General features: G+C 59.9%; 1 protein-coding gene across 1 annotated transcript; it reads right to left on the reverse strand.

The window, feature by feature from the left end:
- Positions 1-5,077: 5,077 nt before the first annotated feature.
- TUBB1 (tubulin beta 1 class VI) lies at positions 5,078-9,816 on the reverse strand. Its single transcript, XM_036244460.1, has 4 exons — positions 9,624-9,816; positions 7,078-7,186; positions 6,288-6,398; positions 5,078-6,174 (listed from the first exon to the last, which is right to left on the reverse strand). Exons 1-4 carry the CDS (start codon positions 9,678-9,680, stop codon positions 5,096-5,098), a joined length of 1,356 nt encoding a protein of 451 aa, XP_036100353.1. The 5' UTR covers positions 9,681-9,816; the 3' UTR covers positions 5,078-5,095.
- Positions 9,817-17,411: the final 7,595 nt, after the last annotated feature.

Consider the following 17,411-nt stretch of genomic DNA (forward strand, 5'->3'; position numbering starts at 1 on the left):
TTTAACAGTTTTGGGAGAATAGAGAACTAACTTTGAACAGGAAATTTTGAAACACTATTCAGCTGGTGCCCCAGGACCAGTTCTTACCACGGTACTTAAGCTAATAACTTATCAGGGCCGCTTAGCAGAGCCGAGAAGGAGCCCAGAAAACGTCTTTGTTCTCAGCCTGTGGAAACGACTTCCTACCCCTGGGACACTTGACCTGTGGGTTTTATTGCTCAGCACAGGGCATGCGGGAGGACAGCCCCTGGGAAGCTCCTGCAGTCTTTTGCCCCAGATTGTGGTCCTGCCGGTTGGAAGTCGGGCACCAGGGTTGTCGGTGATGGAGGGACTAGAAAGCATCTTCCACACAGACAGGAGTCAGTGAATCACGAGGAAGCCAGTGGGCCTTTCGTGTAGCCAAACACAGTAACTGATGGGCAAAGGGCTCAGTTATTTCTAGCCAAGTTATTAGAGATAAATCATTTATTAGGGAGGCAAATGTGATAATTAGAGGTAAGACTTGGGGACAGGGCTTGAGACATGGCAAGGATTAAAGGAACTGAATAAGAGACACATTTACTGCCAACAAAGATTCTTCAAGGCGCTCTCTCATTAAAAAATACCCTGGCCCAGCCAGTGTGGCCCAGTGGTTGAGTATCCACCCCTGCACTAAGAGGTCGCCAGTTCTATTCCCGGTCAGGGCACATGCCCAGGTTGTGGGCCCGATCCTCAGTGGGGAGCATGCAGGAGGCAGCCAGTCGATGTTCTCTCTCATCAATGTTTTTATGCTCTCTCAAAATCAATAAAGGGGGAAAAAAAGAAAACCCTGAACTGATGAAATAAACCCTGCACCCGGCCCTGCTGGGTAGCTGGCAGAACTACCCAGATTACCAGGAGCCCGGGTCAGGTCCAGCTGTGGGCCTTTTAGTCATTAGTGGGGATGGTCGAGGGTGTCGTTAACCTCTTGCTCTTGCAAGTGTTCTCAGCTGTGAAGCAGAGGAATCGGACAAGCTCTGAGATTCTGCTTCTACTGTGTTGGTCTCCGAGAGACCAAGTGTCACCGTAGCAACCACACCGGTAAAGAAATTGGCTCTTCCAAATCGGGACTGATTTCTTTTGGTTTCTAGATTTCGGGGGTGTTTTTACATCTCTTTCTACCATATGAAAGAGTAGGCTGGTGAGATGCATTTTGAAATAATTTTAACTAAAATTAATCAGTCTGGCTGGTTAGACTCGAAGAAAGGGAATTTAGGCTGAAATAAAGCATTTGAGCCATTTAAAATTGAAATTCTTTGTACTTTAACGATTACTATCGAGCAAACAAAAATCTTTACAGTGGTATAAATCAGCAGAAGTTTTAGGGGTTTTTTTCTTTTTAATTTATATCCTTCCTTGTATCCAGTTAATTGCCTTTCTAGATGTGAGGAGCATGCCAGAGGAAGCATGAGTAGAAATTCTTATGTGATCACAGGTTGCACGTGTTGGTAGCACCTGAGGAAGCTGCAGACTTCGAAGCGAGAGGGCACGGGAGCAGCTCCTTATTCCACCCGACTGTGTTTTAGTGATTCTAGAACCAAGCGTAGAAAGTGTTTAAAGCTTTTTTAACTTGTGTAAATAGACGTCTTGCCATACGGCCAACAGCAAGACTAATTTGCTCTGGGCGGTTTTAGGCATGTTCTCCATGCATTCACAACAAGTGAAGTTTCCAGAACGAGCTCCGGTTGGGCCCTCGCCTGCTGCCTTGTCATTGCAGGTCACGGAGGCAGATGAGGCGGCGAGAACCGGGTGCCCGCACGTGGTACTTCCCGCATGAGCGTCTCAGCCTACCAACTCCGGCTGCCCCGGCGCAGACAGGTAGAGCTCAGGGGCCTCCAGGGCCATGGACGCTCACGGCCTGAGGGACGGAGGTGCTGTCTGTCAGAAATAGTCAGCTAATCAAGCTATAGACCATTCGGTGACGCTGTGTGTGTTCGTCCTGGGCAGTGTGCGCGGATGAGAGCCGTGTGACGGTGACGCTGTGTGTATTCGTCTGGGCAGTGTGCGCGGATGAGAGCCGTGTGACGGTGACACTGTGTGTATTCGTCTGGGCAGTGTGCGCGGATGAGAGCCGTGTGACGGTGACGCTGCGTGTATTCGTCTGGGCAGTGTGCGCGGATGAGAGCCGTGTGACGGTGACGCTGCGTGTATTCGTCTGGGCAGTGTGCGCGGATGAGAGCCGTGTGACGGTGACGCTGTGTGTGTTCGTCTGGGCAGTGTGCGCGGATGAGAGCCGTGTGATGGTGACGCTGTGTGTATTCGTCCTGGGCCGTGTGCGCGGATGAGAGCCGTGTGACGGTGACTCTGTGTGTATTCGTCTGGGCAGTGTGTGCGGATGAGAGCCGTGTGATGGTGACGCTGTGTGTATACGTCCTGGGCAGTGTGCGTGGATTAGAGCCGTTAGATGGTGACGCTGTGTGTATACGTCCTGGGCAGTGTGCGCGGATGAGAGCCGTGTGATGGTGACGCTGTGTGTATTCGTCTGGGCCTTGTGCGCGGAGCACAGCCGTGTGATGGTGACGCTGTGTGTATTCGTCTGGGCAGTGTGCGCGGATGAGAGCCGTGTGATGGTGACGCTGTGTGTATTCGTCTGGGCCGTGTGCCCGGATAAGAGCCGTGTGATGGTGACGCTGTGTGTATTCGTCTGGGCAGTGTGCGCGGAGGAGAGCCGTGTGATGGTGACGCTGTGTGTATTCGTCTGGGCAGTGTGCGCGGATGAGAGCCGTGTGATGGTGACGCTGTGTGTATTCACCTGGGCAGTGTGCGTGGATGAGAGCCGTGTGATGGTGACACTGTGTGTATTCGTCTGGGCAGTGTGCGCGGAGCACAGCCGTGTGATGGTGACGCTGTGTGTATTCGTCTGGGCCGTGTGCACGGATGAGAGCCGTGTGATGGTGACGCTGTGTGTATTCACCTGGGCAGTGTGCGTGGCTGAAAGCCGTGTGATGGTGACGCTGTGTGTATTCACCTGGGCAGTGTGCGTGGATGAGAGCCGTGTGATGGTGACGCTGTGTGTATTCGTCTGGGCAGTGTGCGTGGATGAGAGCTGTGTGATGGAGACGCTGTGTGTATTCGTCTGGGCAGTGTGCGCGGATGAGAGCCGTGTGATGGTGACGCTGTGTGTATTCGTCTGGGCCTTGTGCGCGGAGCACAGCCGTGTGATGGTGACGCTGTGTGTATTCGTCTGGGCAGTGTGCGCGGATGAGAGCCGTGTGATGGTGACGCTGTGTGTATTCGTCTGGGCAGTGTGCGCGGAGCACAGCCGTGTGATGGTGACGCTGTGTGTATTCGTCTGGGCCGTGTGCGCGGATGAGAGCCGTGTGATGGTGACGCTGTGTGTATTCACCTGGGCAGTGTGCGTGGAGGAGAGCCGTGTGATGGTGACGCTGTGTGTATTCGTCTGGGCAGTGTGCGCGGAGCACAGCCGTGTGATGGTGACGCTGTGTGTATTCGTCTGGGCAGTGTGCGCGGATGAGAGCCGTGTGATGGTGACGCTGTGTGTATTCGTCCTGGGCAGTGTGCGCGGATGAGAGCCGTGTGACGGTGACGCTGCGTGTGTTCGTCTGGGCAGTGTGCGCGGATGAGAGCCGTGTGACGGTGACGCTGTGTGTATTCGTCTGGGCAGTGTGCGCGGATGAGAGCCGTGTGACGGTGACGCTACGTGTATTCGTCCTGGGCTGTGTGCGCGGAGGAGAGCCGTGTGACGGTGACGCTGTGTGTATTCGTCCAGGGCAGTGTGCGCGGATGAGAGCCGTGTGAGGGTGACGCTGTGTGTATTCGTCTGGGCAGTGTGCGCGAATGAGAGCCGTGTGATGGTGACGCTGTGTGTATTCGTCTGGGCAGTGTGCGCGGATGAGAACCGTGTGATGGTGACGCTGTGTGTATTCGTCTGGGCAGTGTGCGCGGATGAGAACCGTGTGATGGTGACGCTGTGTGTATTCGTCTGGGCAGTGTGCGCGGATGAGAGCCGTGTGATGGTGACGCTGTGTGTATTCGTCTGGGCAGTGTGCGCGGATGAGAGCCGTGTGATGGTGACGCTGTGTGTATTCGTCTGGGCAGTGTGCGCGGATGAGAGCCGTGTGATGGTGACGCTGTGTGTATTCGTCTGGGCAGTGTGCGCGGATGAGAGCCGTGTGATGGTGACACTGTGTGTATTCGTCTGGGCAGTGTGCGCGGATGAGAACCGTGTGATGGTGACGCTGTGTGTATTCGTCTGGGCAGTGTGCGCGGATGAGAGCCGTGTGAGGGTGAAAGCTGTGTCTCCCGCAAACATTCGTGCAACTTCTTTAAATTAATGTGAGCTGTAAATGTCCCCTAATGCGACAGTTCCTCCCTGCCCGAGGACGCTGCAGCCCTCCCTGCTTCATCTGTGGATGGTGTCGAGCCTGCGCTGGGCCCTTCCTGAGTGAGCAGAGGCCCTGAGGCTCCCAGGAGGGTGACCGCAGGGGAGTGGGAAGGCCATTTCGAAGTCGCCGTTAGAAGGAAAGCAGAGGGTGGCTGAGGACGTCCCCGAGTGGAACACTAACCAGATGCGCTCACATATCTGTTGAAACGTAGCTCTGCAGAGGTGGGGGGCGCTTCCCCAGCTGGCCCGCGGGGTGGGTTCTGGCCGGTACCTGTGTGGGGAGGTCTCGCTTTTCTACCCCCTCCCCCTTCCAGTTGGTGGTTGCACTGTGCACAGGGCCACCCAATTCCTGGCGACGTTGACTCACTGACATCGGCTGTGTGGCTCCCCGAAGCCCCTCCGTCACCTGGCTTTCTGGACGCCAGCCGGAGTCCAGGTGCCCCGGGCCCATCCAGGCACCTTCCCCCCTGACCCCGCGCGCTGTCCTCTGGCTCGCGCCTGCCGCGCGCGGACACCCCCAGTAAACAGGCCGACCAGGAGCGCTGCGGCAGATTCTCTTTACTCTCCCTGCAGACTGCGTGCAATGCCAGCGCCAGCCCGGACCCCAGGCCGCGAGGCTGTCCCCACCCGCCCGCGGCCCCGCGGGAGCCAGCAGCCTTGGGAGCCCGGGAGCAGCGGGGAGAGGCTCGGGGACCAGCGGCCGCAGCGCCCAGGCAGAGCTCACCGCCTCCCTCAGCGCTCCTGGCCCTGTGCCTCCGCGCCTGCCTCCTCCGCCAGCTCCTCGTCTTCCGCCACCGCCGCGCTGGCTTCTTGGAACTGCTGGTACTCGGACACCAGGTCCCAGATGTTGCTCTCGGCCTCCGCGAACTCGCTGACATCCATGCCCTCGCCCGTGTACCAGTGCACGAAGGCCTTCCTCCTGAACATGGCCGAGAAGTGCTCGGACACCCTGCTGAAGAGCCCCTGGATGGCCGTGCTGTTCCCGATGAAGGTGGCGGCCATGCTGAGCCCCGGGGGCGGGATGTCGCAGACGGCCACCTTGACGTTGTTGGGGATCCACTCCACGAAGCAGCTGCTGCTCCGGGTCTGCATGGCGAGCATCTGGTCGTCCACGTCCTTGGTGGACATCTTCCCACGGAAGATGCAGGCCACCGTCAGGTAGCGGCCGCGCCGGGGGTCACAGGCAGCCATGGTGTTGCGGGCGTCGAACATCTGCTGGGTGAGCTCGGCCACCGAGAGGGCCCGGTACTGCTGGCTGCCCTGGGCCGTGAGCGGGGCGAAGCCGGGCATGAAGAAGTGCAGGCGCGGGAAGGGCACCATGTTCACCGCCAGCTTGCGCAGGTCGGCGTTGAGCTGGCCCGGGAAGCGGAGCGAGGTGGTGATGCCGCTCATGGTCAAGGACACCAGGTGGTTGAGGTCGCCGTAGGTGGGCGTGGTCAGCTTCAGGGTGCGGAAGCAGATGTCGTAGAGCGCCTCGTTGTCGATGCAGAAGCAGGCGTCGGAGTTCTCGATCAGCTGGTGCACGGACAGCACGGCGTTGTAGGGCTCCACCACCGTGTCCGACACCCTGGGCGAGGGCATGACGCTGAAGGCGTTCAGGATGCGGTCGGGGTACTCCTCCCGGATCTTGTTCATGAGCAGCGTGCCCATGCCCGAGCCCGTGCCCCCGCCCAGCGAGTGCACGATCTGGAAGCCCTGCAGGCAGTCGCAGGCCTCGCTCTCGCCCCGCACCACGTCCAGGACGCTGTCCAGCAGCTCCGCGCCCTCCGTGTAGTGGCCCTTGGCCCAGTTGTTCCCTGCCCCAGAGTTGCCTGCGGCAGAGGAGTCATGGTCACCTTCCCGGAGTCGGGAGACGGTGGGGAGAGGAGGACCCCACCAGCCCGCACCCTCCTCTCTCCCGACAGAACCTTCTAGGAAAACCTACCATGGACAAAGCTGTCTGGTTGAAAGAGGGCCCCCAGTCTGCCAGATCGGATGCTGTCCATTGTCCCAGGTTCCAGGTCCACCAAGACCGCTCGAGGCACGTATTTCTTACCTGTGGAGAAACGAGGAGAAATCAGCAAACTGTTGTTTTCCTAAAAATTAATGTTTCACCAAAATAGAACCTTGTCGCCCTGGCCGGTTTTGCTCAGTGGTTAGAGCGTCGGCCTGCGGTCCGGAGAGACCCGGGTTCGGTTCCCTCTAAGGGCACGTACTTCGGTTGCAGTTTGTCCCCGGTCCTGGTTGGGTCATGCGGGTGGCAGCCACTCAATGTGTCCCTTCACGTCGATGTTTCTCTCTCTCCCTCTCTCCCCCTCCCGCTCTATCTGAACAAAAAATGGAAAAATGTCCTCGGGTGAGGATAAAAAAACAAAAAAACAAAACAGAACCTTGTCATCCTGGTCCCAGCCCCCAGGAGAGACGTCCTCGGGAGGAAGGGATTTGCGGTCACACGGATCTATCAAACGCCGTGAACGTCCCTTCCCCATTATTGTTGGTGTGGTGTGGCCAGTGACAGGGCTTCTGTTCCCAGTGGGGATGCTGCTGGTTTTCATTTAAAAACCAAACAGGAAGGTTGGTGCTTAGACTGCTCGTGTGAAGACGTGCACCCCCGTTTAGTGACTTCCTTGACCAGGGCTTGGGGACCCGTCACTCAGCATCCTGCTGCTCTGCCCAGATACCACTCACGGGGCATCTCGTGGTCCCCCTTCTCCTCCCGGAGCACAGTGTCCTACCGTGGGCCTCGTTGTAATACACGCTGATCCGCTCCAGCTGCAGGGCGCAGTCCCCACGGTAGCTCCCCACCGGGTCGATGCCGTGCTCCTCGCCGATCACCTCCCAGAACTGAAAGCGGAGGAGGGGTCAGTGTGCCGACGGGCCCGAGGAAGGCTGTGTTGGCTCCAGCGAGCCAGCGGATCGAGCAGGAAGACCGGAGGGGGCCTGGGCCTGCTCTCCCCTGGGTCTGCCTGACCGTCCCCGCCCAGCACGTCCTCCCACATCCCCTCTGTGGCTTCGTCCACTTGGCCTGTCCACACACGGACCTGAAGACTGCCTTCCATGCCGACTCCCCGAAGGGACGGCCGGCACGAGCCGTCACACCGGATCGGCTCTTACTACATCGGCTGCTGTACACACTGAAGCTGCTGTTCTAGGACTTCACACGGGGCGGGCTAGCTCTGATTGCGCCTTGAAGGGCCTCGCGCTGGTCAAGCACAGGCTCCTGAGGGAGAACGCCGCATCCTAGCCGCCTCCACAGTGACACCTGTTTCACTTGGAAGATGCATTATCGTGCAGTTGACCCCAGAGCCCGTGCGGGACACACGTGCACGAGTCAAGCAGTGTGCGTTTCTGAGGCTCAGGTGTGCACACAGTTCAGTCAGCAGCGCCCGTTCCCTTGTCACCGTCTGAAGCATGACACACACACAGTGTCCGTGCAGACAGGTGCCCGGCTCTCGGCGGGGAGTCTTCCCCTGCCCCGGGCAAGGGACCGTCTACGCCCTGAGCTAGACCCGTGTATGTTAAAATCCCCGCGTGAATGATGGCTCCCCTAGAGTAAGTCACCAGCACTGCTCAGGGTGTGGGAGAAGAATTCCAAGTTCTGTGGCCCACAAATTAAATGTGACTTCAAGTTCTTATGGCCCCAAGTAATAAGTAGTTGCTGGGGCTCTAACCACTGGACCACACCGTTCTGGAGGAAGAGCTGAGGCCCTATCGACCTGCACTTCCTCTGACAGGCCTCTGTCCACGTTATCTTCCCACGTCAGGGCGGTGGCGGCTCGGCCCCCGTCTGAGGGCTGTGGTTTGAGCGTCGCACACTGTGGTGTGGAGGGGACACTGCTCCAGGCAGTGGTAGTCGGCCCCGGGTTTCAGACCTCTGCGGGGAGAGACTGGTCTCTGCAGAGCGGCAGCCAGAGTGGGGGCGGCCTGCGTGTCGTGGGTGGGTGAGTGGGCGACAGAAACGCTCCAACCACACACAGAATGTTACTCAGCCTTAAGAAAGGAAGGAGCCCTGGCTGGTTTGGCTCAGCGGTTAGAGCGCCCACCTGCGGTCCGGAGAGACCCGGGTTTGGTTCCCGCTAAGGGCATGTGCCTCGGTTGCGGTTTGTCCCCAGCCCTGGTTGGTCATGCGGGTGGCAGCCACTCGATGTGTCCCTTCACGTCGATGTTTCTCTCTCTCTCTCCCTCCCACTCTATCTGAACAAAAAATGGAAAAATATCCTCGAGTGAGGATAAAAAAAAAAAAAGAAAGGAAGGAGCCCTGGCCGGGTGGCTCGGTGGGTTGGAGCATTGTCCCGTACACCGCAAGGCTGCGGGTTCAATTCCCGGTCAGGGCACATTCCTAGGTGTTGGGTTCGATCCCCGGTTGGGGCGCGTACTGGAGGCAACTGACCGATGTTTCTCTCTGTCTCCCTCTCTAAAACCGGTAGAAACATATCCTCAGATGAGGATTTAAAAAAAAAAGAAATGCAGGAAGTCCTGATACCTGCTACAGCAGGAGTGAGCGCGGGCACATAAGCCGGTCACAGAAGGACAACTTCAGTATGACCCCACTTATGTGGGACCTAGAGAAGTCAAAGCAGAGACACAGAGCAGAAGGGTGGGGGCCGGGCCGGGGGAGAAGAACGTGGAGTTAGCGTTGAACGAGGAGGCTCCAGTTTTTCCAGGTAAACTGAATGATACACAATCAGAGTAGTTTTAAAACCGCAGTGAGAACAATCAGATACTGTAGCATCGATCCTCTTAAAATTAGGGTTGGGGGCGTTGAACCAGGTCCTTCGAAGAAAATGTTAAGGGGGGAGGAAAAAACTCATTTCTGTCCCAGAGGGTGTATTTTAACTCAGTGCTACTGGGCACGGACCTGTCAGGTCCACCTCTGTACTTTCCTGTTGCAGTAAATGGAACAGAAGCTGATCTTTTGCATTTGATCACGACTATGGGAGCAGAGGCAAAGAGCGTAGTAATAGTTTCCCAGCAAACTTGAGAAAACTGGAAACAAATTACAGTTTTAGATACAAAAAGTTCATCACTCGAGATGATAAAAGTAAAAATGGTTGACGTGTGAATCGTATACATGAGATGCGACAAAATTAACATGCATTAAATTAACCCTTTCAGCCTTGGCTGTATCTGGTGTCTCTTTCATCAAAGGTATTGTTTACTCATCAAACACCCGGCAGTGCCCACCAGTGCCCGCAGTCCGCTAGGCCGGCGGAAGGCGGTCTCGTGGCTGCTCAGGTGGGCTGTGGGGATGCTGTCCACGGAATGGGAGGGTCGGCCTTACCTTGGATCCGATCTGGTTACCACACTGGCCAATCTGAATGTGCACGATTTCCCGCATCCTTGCCTTGTGCCCAAGCGTAAGGTCTTCACGGACTCCGTGGACTCGGGGAGCTGCCCGTCACTGCTGTGCACCCAACACGACTCCGCTCATCAGTGATGGCTCCACTGTGACCCAAGGGTGTGTCCAGCCCAGGGACCCAGCCCCCACCCTCTGTGCTCTCTGCCTATCATCCTCGTGAGGGGTGTTCTCTTCCTCCCCCAGCACGAATACTGCCTGGTCATTTCCTAGGGTTCAAAGGCTGCCTTTGTGCGTGGCGCCTGGAGACCAGCACCAGGTGTGGGCCTGGCCTGATGGGCTCTGGGCACCAGCTGGTGAGGCACGTGGTGGGCAGCTGGGCCTGACCCTCAGCACCCACCCTGGCCCCGCGTGCCACTGTCCCCGTTGCTCTGGCCCTGCTTTCCGGAGCCTGCCGCTTGCCTGGGCTCCCCTCGGCAGCCCACGAGCTCTCTGGGAGCCAGGCGGGCGCCCAGCCGAGAGCTGCCACGTGGGGGCACGGAGGGTGAGCCCCACCCTTCCAGGTGCCCCCAGCACAGCACTTGCTAACAGGCCCAGGCCCCCGTGCCGCAGCACAGAGCTCCGTGCACATGCAGGGCCACGTCCACTGACCCTCAGCACGTGGGCAGCCCCCCGGCAGCACCTGCTTCCCGAGGCCTCGCCAGCATTTGCCGGGCACCTCAAGGCGGGCCCCAGGCATTGAACAGCTACCGACTGGGACCTGCGTGTGCCACGCTCGGGTGGGAGCTAGGGGTTCAGGAAGGGAGGAGGTGCCGGCGGCCCCTGAGCTCTGAGGAGATGACGGGTTTAGGGAGATACAGTCGCCCAGGACGTGGATTCACAGGCAGGACGGAACCCAGAGTCCCTGGTCCCTGTCCTCCCTGCCTCTGACCAGATGGGTGACGTCAGCTGAGGGGTCAACCCTGCCTCCCATCCTGACCCTTGACCCCTAAACCCTGTGCACTTTCTACAGGCCCGAGGAGACCCAAGATGTGAGGCGAGTGGTCCGGGGAAGGCAAGTTATTAACTGGACTTTTGGGGGAGAAATGGCCTCTCCCCACTCCCAGAGGCACTTATCCAGCGAAGGAAGGAGCGACCATCCACGGAAAGGAGCCCCGGAGGGGGACAAGGACCTTGTCCCCCAGGGCCCAGCACCAGTCCTGCTCTGGTTGCACTAACCGGAAGGGGACCCGGAAAGGAGCCCCAGAGAGGGACAAGGACCTTGTCCCCCAGGGCCCAGCACCAGTCCTGCTCTGGTTGCACTAACCGGAAGGGGACCCGGGTGGAGCGCGGGGTCAGGCCCTGGGCCGGGGAGAAGCAGAAGCTGCTGGCGGTGTGTAGAGTGCACAGTAACATTGTACCCAAGTCCGAGCTCCTGCACGTGACCAGGGCCTGGGGCTTATGCAAATAGAAATCCCTGTTTTCAGGAGCTACTGTGACGCATTCAGGGTCAAGAGTCACCAGGCCAGCAACTTAGTGGCAAACATTTCGGCAACACAGTAACAATGTGATAGCGGAGACAGAGGTAAGCCAGTGTGGCGCATGCTAACAGCTGGGGCAGGGGCGGTACCCACGTGACACTTCCCAAGTGTGGGACTTCCTTCTGCTCAGATCTCCATGACCACAGCTGCCCAGGCTGCGGGTCCAAACCCCGCCACCCCCAGATGCAGAGAAGAAAGTGCAAATTCAAGAGGAGGAATTTGCAGATGTCAGCGGTACTTGTCACAAATTAAAAGAGAAGCTTTCAGCTTTCCTAGAAGTCAGCCCTTCCCTGGGTGCCTTCTTCCCTCTGCCCGCCTCCTGCCCCCCCCCCCCCACCTTACCACCCCGCGAAGTCCCAGGGCAGCTCCAGGCTGGTCCCGGAGCGCGGTGACCTCCGCCATGACCTTCCCGCAGTCGGCCCCGCACTTTCCTGCACCGAGTGCTGTCACAGAGGCCTGCCTCATCTCCGCTGTCCCTGCTTTTCAGTCCCCCTGCCCCGGGGTAGCAGGGCCTCAGCAAATGTTTGCTGAGCACACAGACAGCTGGGCAAGTCCGAGCAGCCCTGCGCAGATGATGAGTTTTCATAAAAGCGATAATGTATTTATTCAGAGTGTCCTCGTGGGCGGCGGGCTGATGCCGGAGGACTTTTTCCTCTGTCCCCTAAGAGGTGGTCAAGGCTGGAAGTATGAACTGTCCCAAGAAGCCTGGGTGTCGGGAGTGGTTTGTGGATGCAGCAACCACACGCCTGCTGGGGAGCGTGGCTGCTGGGCCCTCGGGAGGGGCGCTTGCGGTGTCCCTGGCCCACGCTAGCTGTGTGAGCAGGGCGGCCGGCTGGGTCCCGCCACCGCACCCTGCAGCACATCCCCTTGGTCACCTCAGTTTGCTCGGGGAGGGGAAGCGCTTGAAAGGTTTTCCTGTTCATGGGAGCTGGCACAGGGGAGAGAGGATCCATGTGCGCTGAGCCCGCCCCTCAGGCAGTATTTCCTCAGTCTCAGCTCTGAGCTGGGCCGTGGGTGCTGCTGGGGCGCGAGGGCAGATGCTGGGCAGGGAGCCCACGGCCCCGGGCTCAGCCACGCGTGGGCCCGCCTCCTCCCTGAACCTGAATTTTCGCAGCCGCGGCAGGGTGTACCGGCCCCGGCTCGCTGGGGGACCGCGTGCCTTTGCTGGTGGTGTTTCCGAGCCTGCGGCACAGGGGTCCGCTGTGGCTCAGCGACGGTGCGTTCATGTCCGGGTAGCGAGCACCCCACCGTGTGCCAGGCTGGGCTGGTCGTGGGCGCAGGGGGAGGGCTGGCCATTCGAGTTTAACAAGTCTGGGTAGAACAGTGGTGGGAAAGGCACACATCTGCAAAGCGTCCACTCCGTCTGCGTCCCTTTGTCCTGGTGCAGGTGCCGCGTCCCCGAGGGCCCGTGCAGGAAGAGCCAGCGCCGCGGGACACACGGGCCTTTCTCAGCCCCGCAGGAGCGGCCCCTCCTGGGACACAGGGGCAGTGCCCCTTGAACGGCTCGTGTGACCCCAGCCCTCCTGCCAGGAGGAAGGTGACCACCCCCCAGCCCTGGACAGCAGCAAGGGATCAAGAGTGGCCGTCTGTGACGAAGGACAGTCCTCTTGTCCCCCGGAGGAGGACTTTAGCAAAGGCAGGTTAGCAGTGACTGCACCGGAGCTCAGAGCTTCAGCGAGCATCACCCGGAGGGCGGAGGGCGGAGGGCGGAGGGCGGAGGGCGGAGGGCGGAGGGCGGAGGGCGGAGGGCAGGAGCAGAAGCATCCCTGAGCACACGTGGTAGGTGACACCACCGCACAACAAGAACGCCCGCTGCCTGAAGACACAGAGATGACCAAGAATGACCAGGCCGGCCCTTAGTTGGAACACCCTCCCCTCCGGTACCCTGTCCACGCCTTTTCCTGGATGTCACTTGGGTCTATTATGGGAACAGAAGTAAGATGATAAGGAAAACCAAGTGTCATCCCGAAACCCATCGGCTCTTCCAGACTTCCTCCAGGAGCCGTCCCCAGCGGTCAGATGGAGCCCCTCCCCTGCTCGACAAATGACATGTAATTAGGAAAAACACAGCACTCAGAACTCATTGATTTCATCCGCCCCGATCTTCCTCTTCTGAGTACATCGAAGTTTCTTGAATAACTCGGAGGAGATTGTTGAATTATAGTGTTTGCTTGTGATTCAGAAGCAGAAATCTTTCCAAATGTCTTAGCGAGAAAATGACATCTGAGGGGCCATTATGAGTGACTCAGCGGTGTGGGCAGACAGACCGTCACATGAACCGAACTCCGCTTCTTGTCCTCGGCCTCGGCGTGTTTTTCTCTGGGAAAGAAGTTCTGGGAGGAAGAAGTCGTTTTCAGAGAGAAGGAACTAGGAGAACACGGCTGTTTTTCCACGAGCTGGGCTGCCCGGCTCCACGGGGGCTTGGGGACCTCGTGCCCAGCGAGCCGCCCATCATACCCACGCCACGCTGGCCTCAGGGCGCTCCGCCCTTCCTGGACCCCATGCCAGGCAGTGGACTCTGTACCACCTCTGGGGCACATCGGGAATCAGAGCCGGGCTGTGCCATCTCCCATGTGCAGGAGGAAACACACACGTGCGCAACACATGCACATGTGTGTATGCACATGCACACACGCACTTCCCCCGAAATGCTGTGACTGCAGGGACACGTGCCCCTTCCCCTCCGCCTGTCCGGCCCCCGAGGTGCGCACGGCATGATCCGGTCAGCACCTGGGCCGGAGTCCGTCAGCAGCTCGCCCTCCGGGCCCGTGTCTGCCCGCGAACCCTCCACTGCACGCATCTCAGAAGTCACTCATTCGGGCAACAGACACTGGCCAGGTGCTCTCGGGGACTCGTGGGACCTCGGGGAAGCGGGGAGTATGGGCCCAGCCCTCCAGGGACACAGACAGACAGCCCCGGTCCCCTTGCCACTGGCTTTGACCAAGTTCTCGGCCACCTCATTCAGGAACCTGAGGCTTGGAGAGGACACTGGCGCACTCCCGTCCCAGGGCGACGGCAGAGCTGGGGAAGGGTCGGGTCGCTGGTCTTCGGGCACCTACGTCTAGGGATACAGTGCGAGGTAGGGAGAGGGGTCAGCCCGCCAGCCTCCGGTTCAGCATCTGAGGGGCCCCGGCTGCCCACCTCACCTGTCTCCCCACCCCTGGCCACACCTGGGTCCTGCCAGCCCTCCTCCCAGACGGGGAGCCCATGTGCCCGCCGCCACAGTCTCCCCACCAGCACCCCCGGGGCTGCGCAGCAGGTCACAACCACAGCAGCCCCCCTACTCTGGACCCTTCCAGCCCCTCCTCCCCGTGGCCGCCAGAGGGATCTTTTTTTTTTTTTTAATTGTTTATTTCAGCCTTGTCGAAACAAGGCCACCAAAGATGTGGTTGCCTCCCTCCCCAAAAAAAAACGGGAGAGAGAGAGATCACCAGAAGAATCTTAAATCAGATCCTGCCCGCCCTTCAGGAAGCTGGCGGCCACCGGGGTGAACCGCCCCTCTTACCACAGCTGATGTGTGGTTCAGATCCGCGACAGAAAGGGCCGGCGAGGGCCGCAGGGCGCCCACGGTGCCCGGGCCAGCGGAGCCCGGCCTCCAGGACCCGCCACGCTGTGGGGAGCCTGGCCCGGGGTGCTGGGCGGGGCCTGGCAGCTGTGCGCCAGCCCTGCGGTCTGAGGGGCGTGATCAGTGCCACCTGCCAGCTCTCCGTGACCTGGCCCTGCCGGTGGGCCGCCGTCCCGGGCCTCGCTCCCTCAGCTGCTTCCACGTGAGCGCACCCACCACGCGTCCGCGTGGGGAGGACTGTGCAGGGTCTCTTCCTTCCTCCTAAGAAGGCCAGCACTTCGCATGGCTAAGTCCTCGACATTCGATCTCAACTCACGGGGGGGCGGAGACGACTGTCCCAGAGCCAACCCCCCAGAGACCACATTTTATCCGTTTCCAGGACTTTCTACCAGCAGCTTCCTTTCTCCACACGCCCCCTTGCCTGGTGCCAGCTCCTCGCGGGCAGGGACAACCCCACCGATCTCCAGGGATGGCCCCCCGGTGTGGCACGTACTAGATGCTCAACACACGCCTGTGAGTCCTGACTTCAGAAAGCCACGACCCGACCGGCGGATGGGCAGCTCCCGGGCCGGCCGTGACCAATATGACGCCGACGGCCAGCCTCCTGCATGAGACCCCAGGGGGCACGCTGCCTCCTGAGCAAGGGTGTGCAGCCAGGAGAGGGCGTGATGACGGTGGCCTTTGGGGACAGCACCAGGATCGGTTCCACACCAGACTGCCCAGTCAGAAGGCCTCTGCAGCCAAGGCATCTGGGATTCAGGCTGAGCATCCAACCTAATGGCCACGTGGATGGAGAGAGTCCCGACGGCTAGCAAGAAGCCGGGGTGCATCCGGCCGCTGTGGCTCAGTGGCTGAGCATTGACCCAGCACCAAGAGGTCACCGGTTCGATTCCCGATCAGGGCACATGCCCAGGCTGTGGGCCTGATCCCACTGTGGGGGCGTGTAGGAGGCAGCCAATCAATGTTCTCTCTCATGGATGTTTCTCTCTCTCTCTCTCTCCCTTCCTCTCTGTCTAAAAAATCAATAAAGGGAAAAAAAAACAAAAGCAAAGCAAGCCAAGGTGCCCGTGAAGCCAGGCTAGCCTCGCGAGCTCCGCGCGCCGTCAGCAACCCTGCAAACAAAGGCAGTGCCCAGGCCAAATTCAGGAGTGCGGAGTGACAGGCGTGTCTGCAGCTTTGGGGTGGGAACCGGATAACACGCGGGAAGGGGGGAGGCTTCGGAGCAAGTCACAGAGACAAGCACTCGAGCTACAGGTGTCCCCCTTCAAGCTGGGAGAGGGACCAGCCCCGGCCCAATGGCGCAGTTGTGCATTCTCTATCCCGACGAGGGAAAATCGACCTTATTTTTAGAAATAATAGGTTTTGGGGTTGTGGCCTTGGATCACGTGTGCGTCAGGAGACTTTGTGGGGTGAAAAAAGCGGGGGAGGGACCAGATCGCAACCAGCCACCCGTGAGCCTCCTGCTAAGTACGGGTCCCCTGCCCTGGCGGAGCCTCGGTCTTCCCACCTAGGAAACGGGGAGATGGCTTCCGGCACCACCCTCCAAGGGGGGTGCCTACATCCACGGGCGGAAGCTTCCCAGTCTGGACACTACTTTAGAAGCTCACGTCTCTGCCTGCACGCAGCTCTGGGGAGCAGGAAGGACTCGGTTACACGCTGGAGGAAGCCCAGGGCACAAGGTCTGAGAGAGGGCTCTGTATGGTGCCAGGTACGCGAGTCCCAGATGCACAGCGGGGTGCGCACCACAGAGGCTGAGCAGCGAGAGCCAGGGGCCTGCCCTAGCCGCCTGCTCCAGGCCCCAAGCTGCGGCTCAGGCGGTGCTGTGGGCAGAGATGAGCAGGCCCCGGGGCGGCCGTCCAACAGGTTCCTTGGTCCTCCCTCCTCGTCCTGAGCCGAGCCAGCGGCCTCTCGGGCGTCCACCTGCCTGCCGACACCTGGCTTGCGCTGGTCCGCGGCCACCCTGCTCTTCACAGTCAGCATCCACTGATCGCAGCCAAGTTCCTGCATGCAGGGCCCTGGTCCCGCGTGTCTGACCGTCCCGCCCGCCCGCCCGCCCGGGGCTGAAGGGGCAGAGCGGTCACACCAGGCCTCACTCACTTCCTGCCTTGTGAGTTGGGGTTTCAAGTGTCTGGACTCCCTCCCCACCCTGATGCCCAGTTTGCCCATCGCTGTCTGAGTCTGCCTTCTTCTGCCAGGGAAGCCCTGGTGGGCCACAGGGCTCAGCCCCGGGAGTCCTGTCCATCACCAGCCTGAGCATGTCCCGCTCTCCCTCTGGTTAAGCCGCTTTTCCCAGGGCTGTGTGACCTTCCACCCGCCTGACCCTTGCCCGCGGCCCTGGCGGCTGGAGGCCCGTGTCGGGAAGGCCTGCTGCAGAGGCCGGGGTCGCCGCGCTCCGGGAGCTCGCCCTCTGAGCCGGCCCTGTGTGACTGCAGGTCACCTGCTCCAGACGACCGCGTGGCGCGAAGGGTACCGGGAGCTGGCTCTCAGGGAGAGGAGCACATTAAAGGGCGGAGCGTGGCTGCCCCTGAGCTCCGGGGCAGCTTTCCAGGAACACGGACGAACACCTCTGGGCTGAGAGAGCCTGGGCTCCGCCTGAGGCCTCCTTCCGCCCTGCCGGCCACTGCCCCACAGGTGTCCCCCCTGCTGAGGCCCACTGGCACCTCAGCGCTTCCAAGGGTGGCCGCAGAA

Source organism: Molossus molossus, unplaced genomic scaffold (genome assembly GCF_014108415.1).
Source record: "Molossus molossus isolate mMolMol1 unplaced genomic scaffold, mMolMol1.p scaffold_m16_p_6, whole genome shotgun sequence".
NCBI classification, from domain to species: domain Eukaryota; kingdom Metazoa; phylum Chordata; class Mammalia; order Chiroptera; family Molossidae; genus Molossus; species Molossus molossus.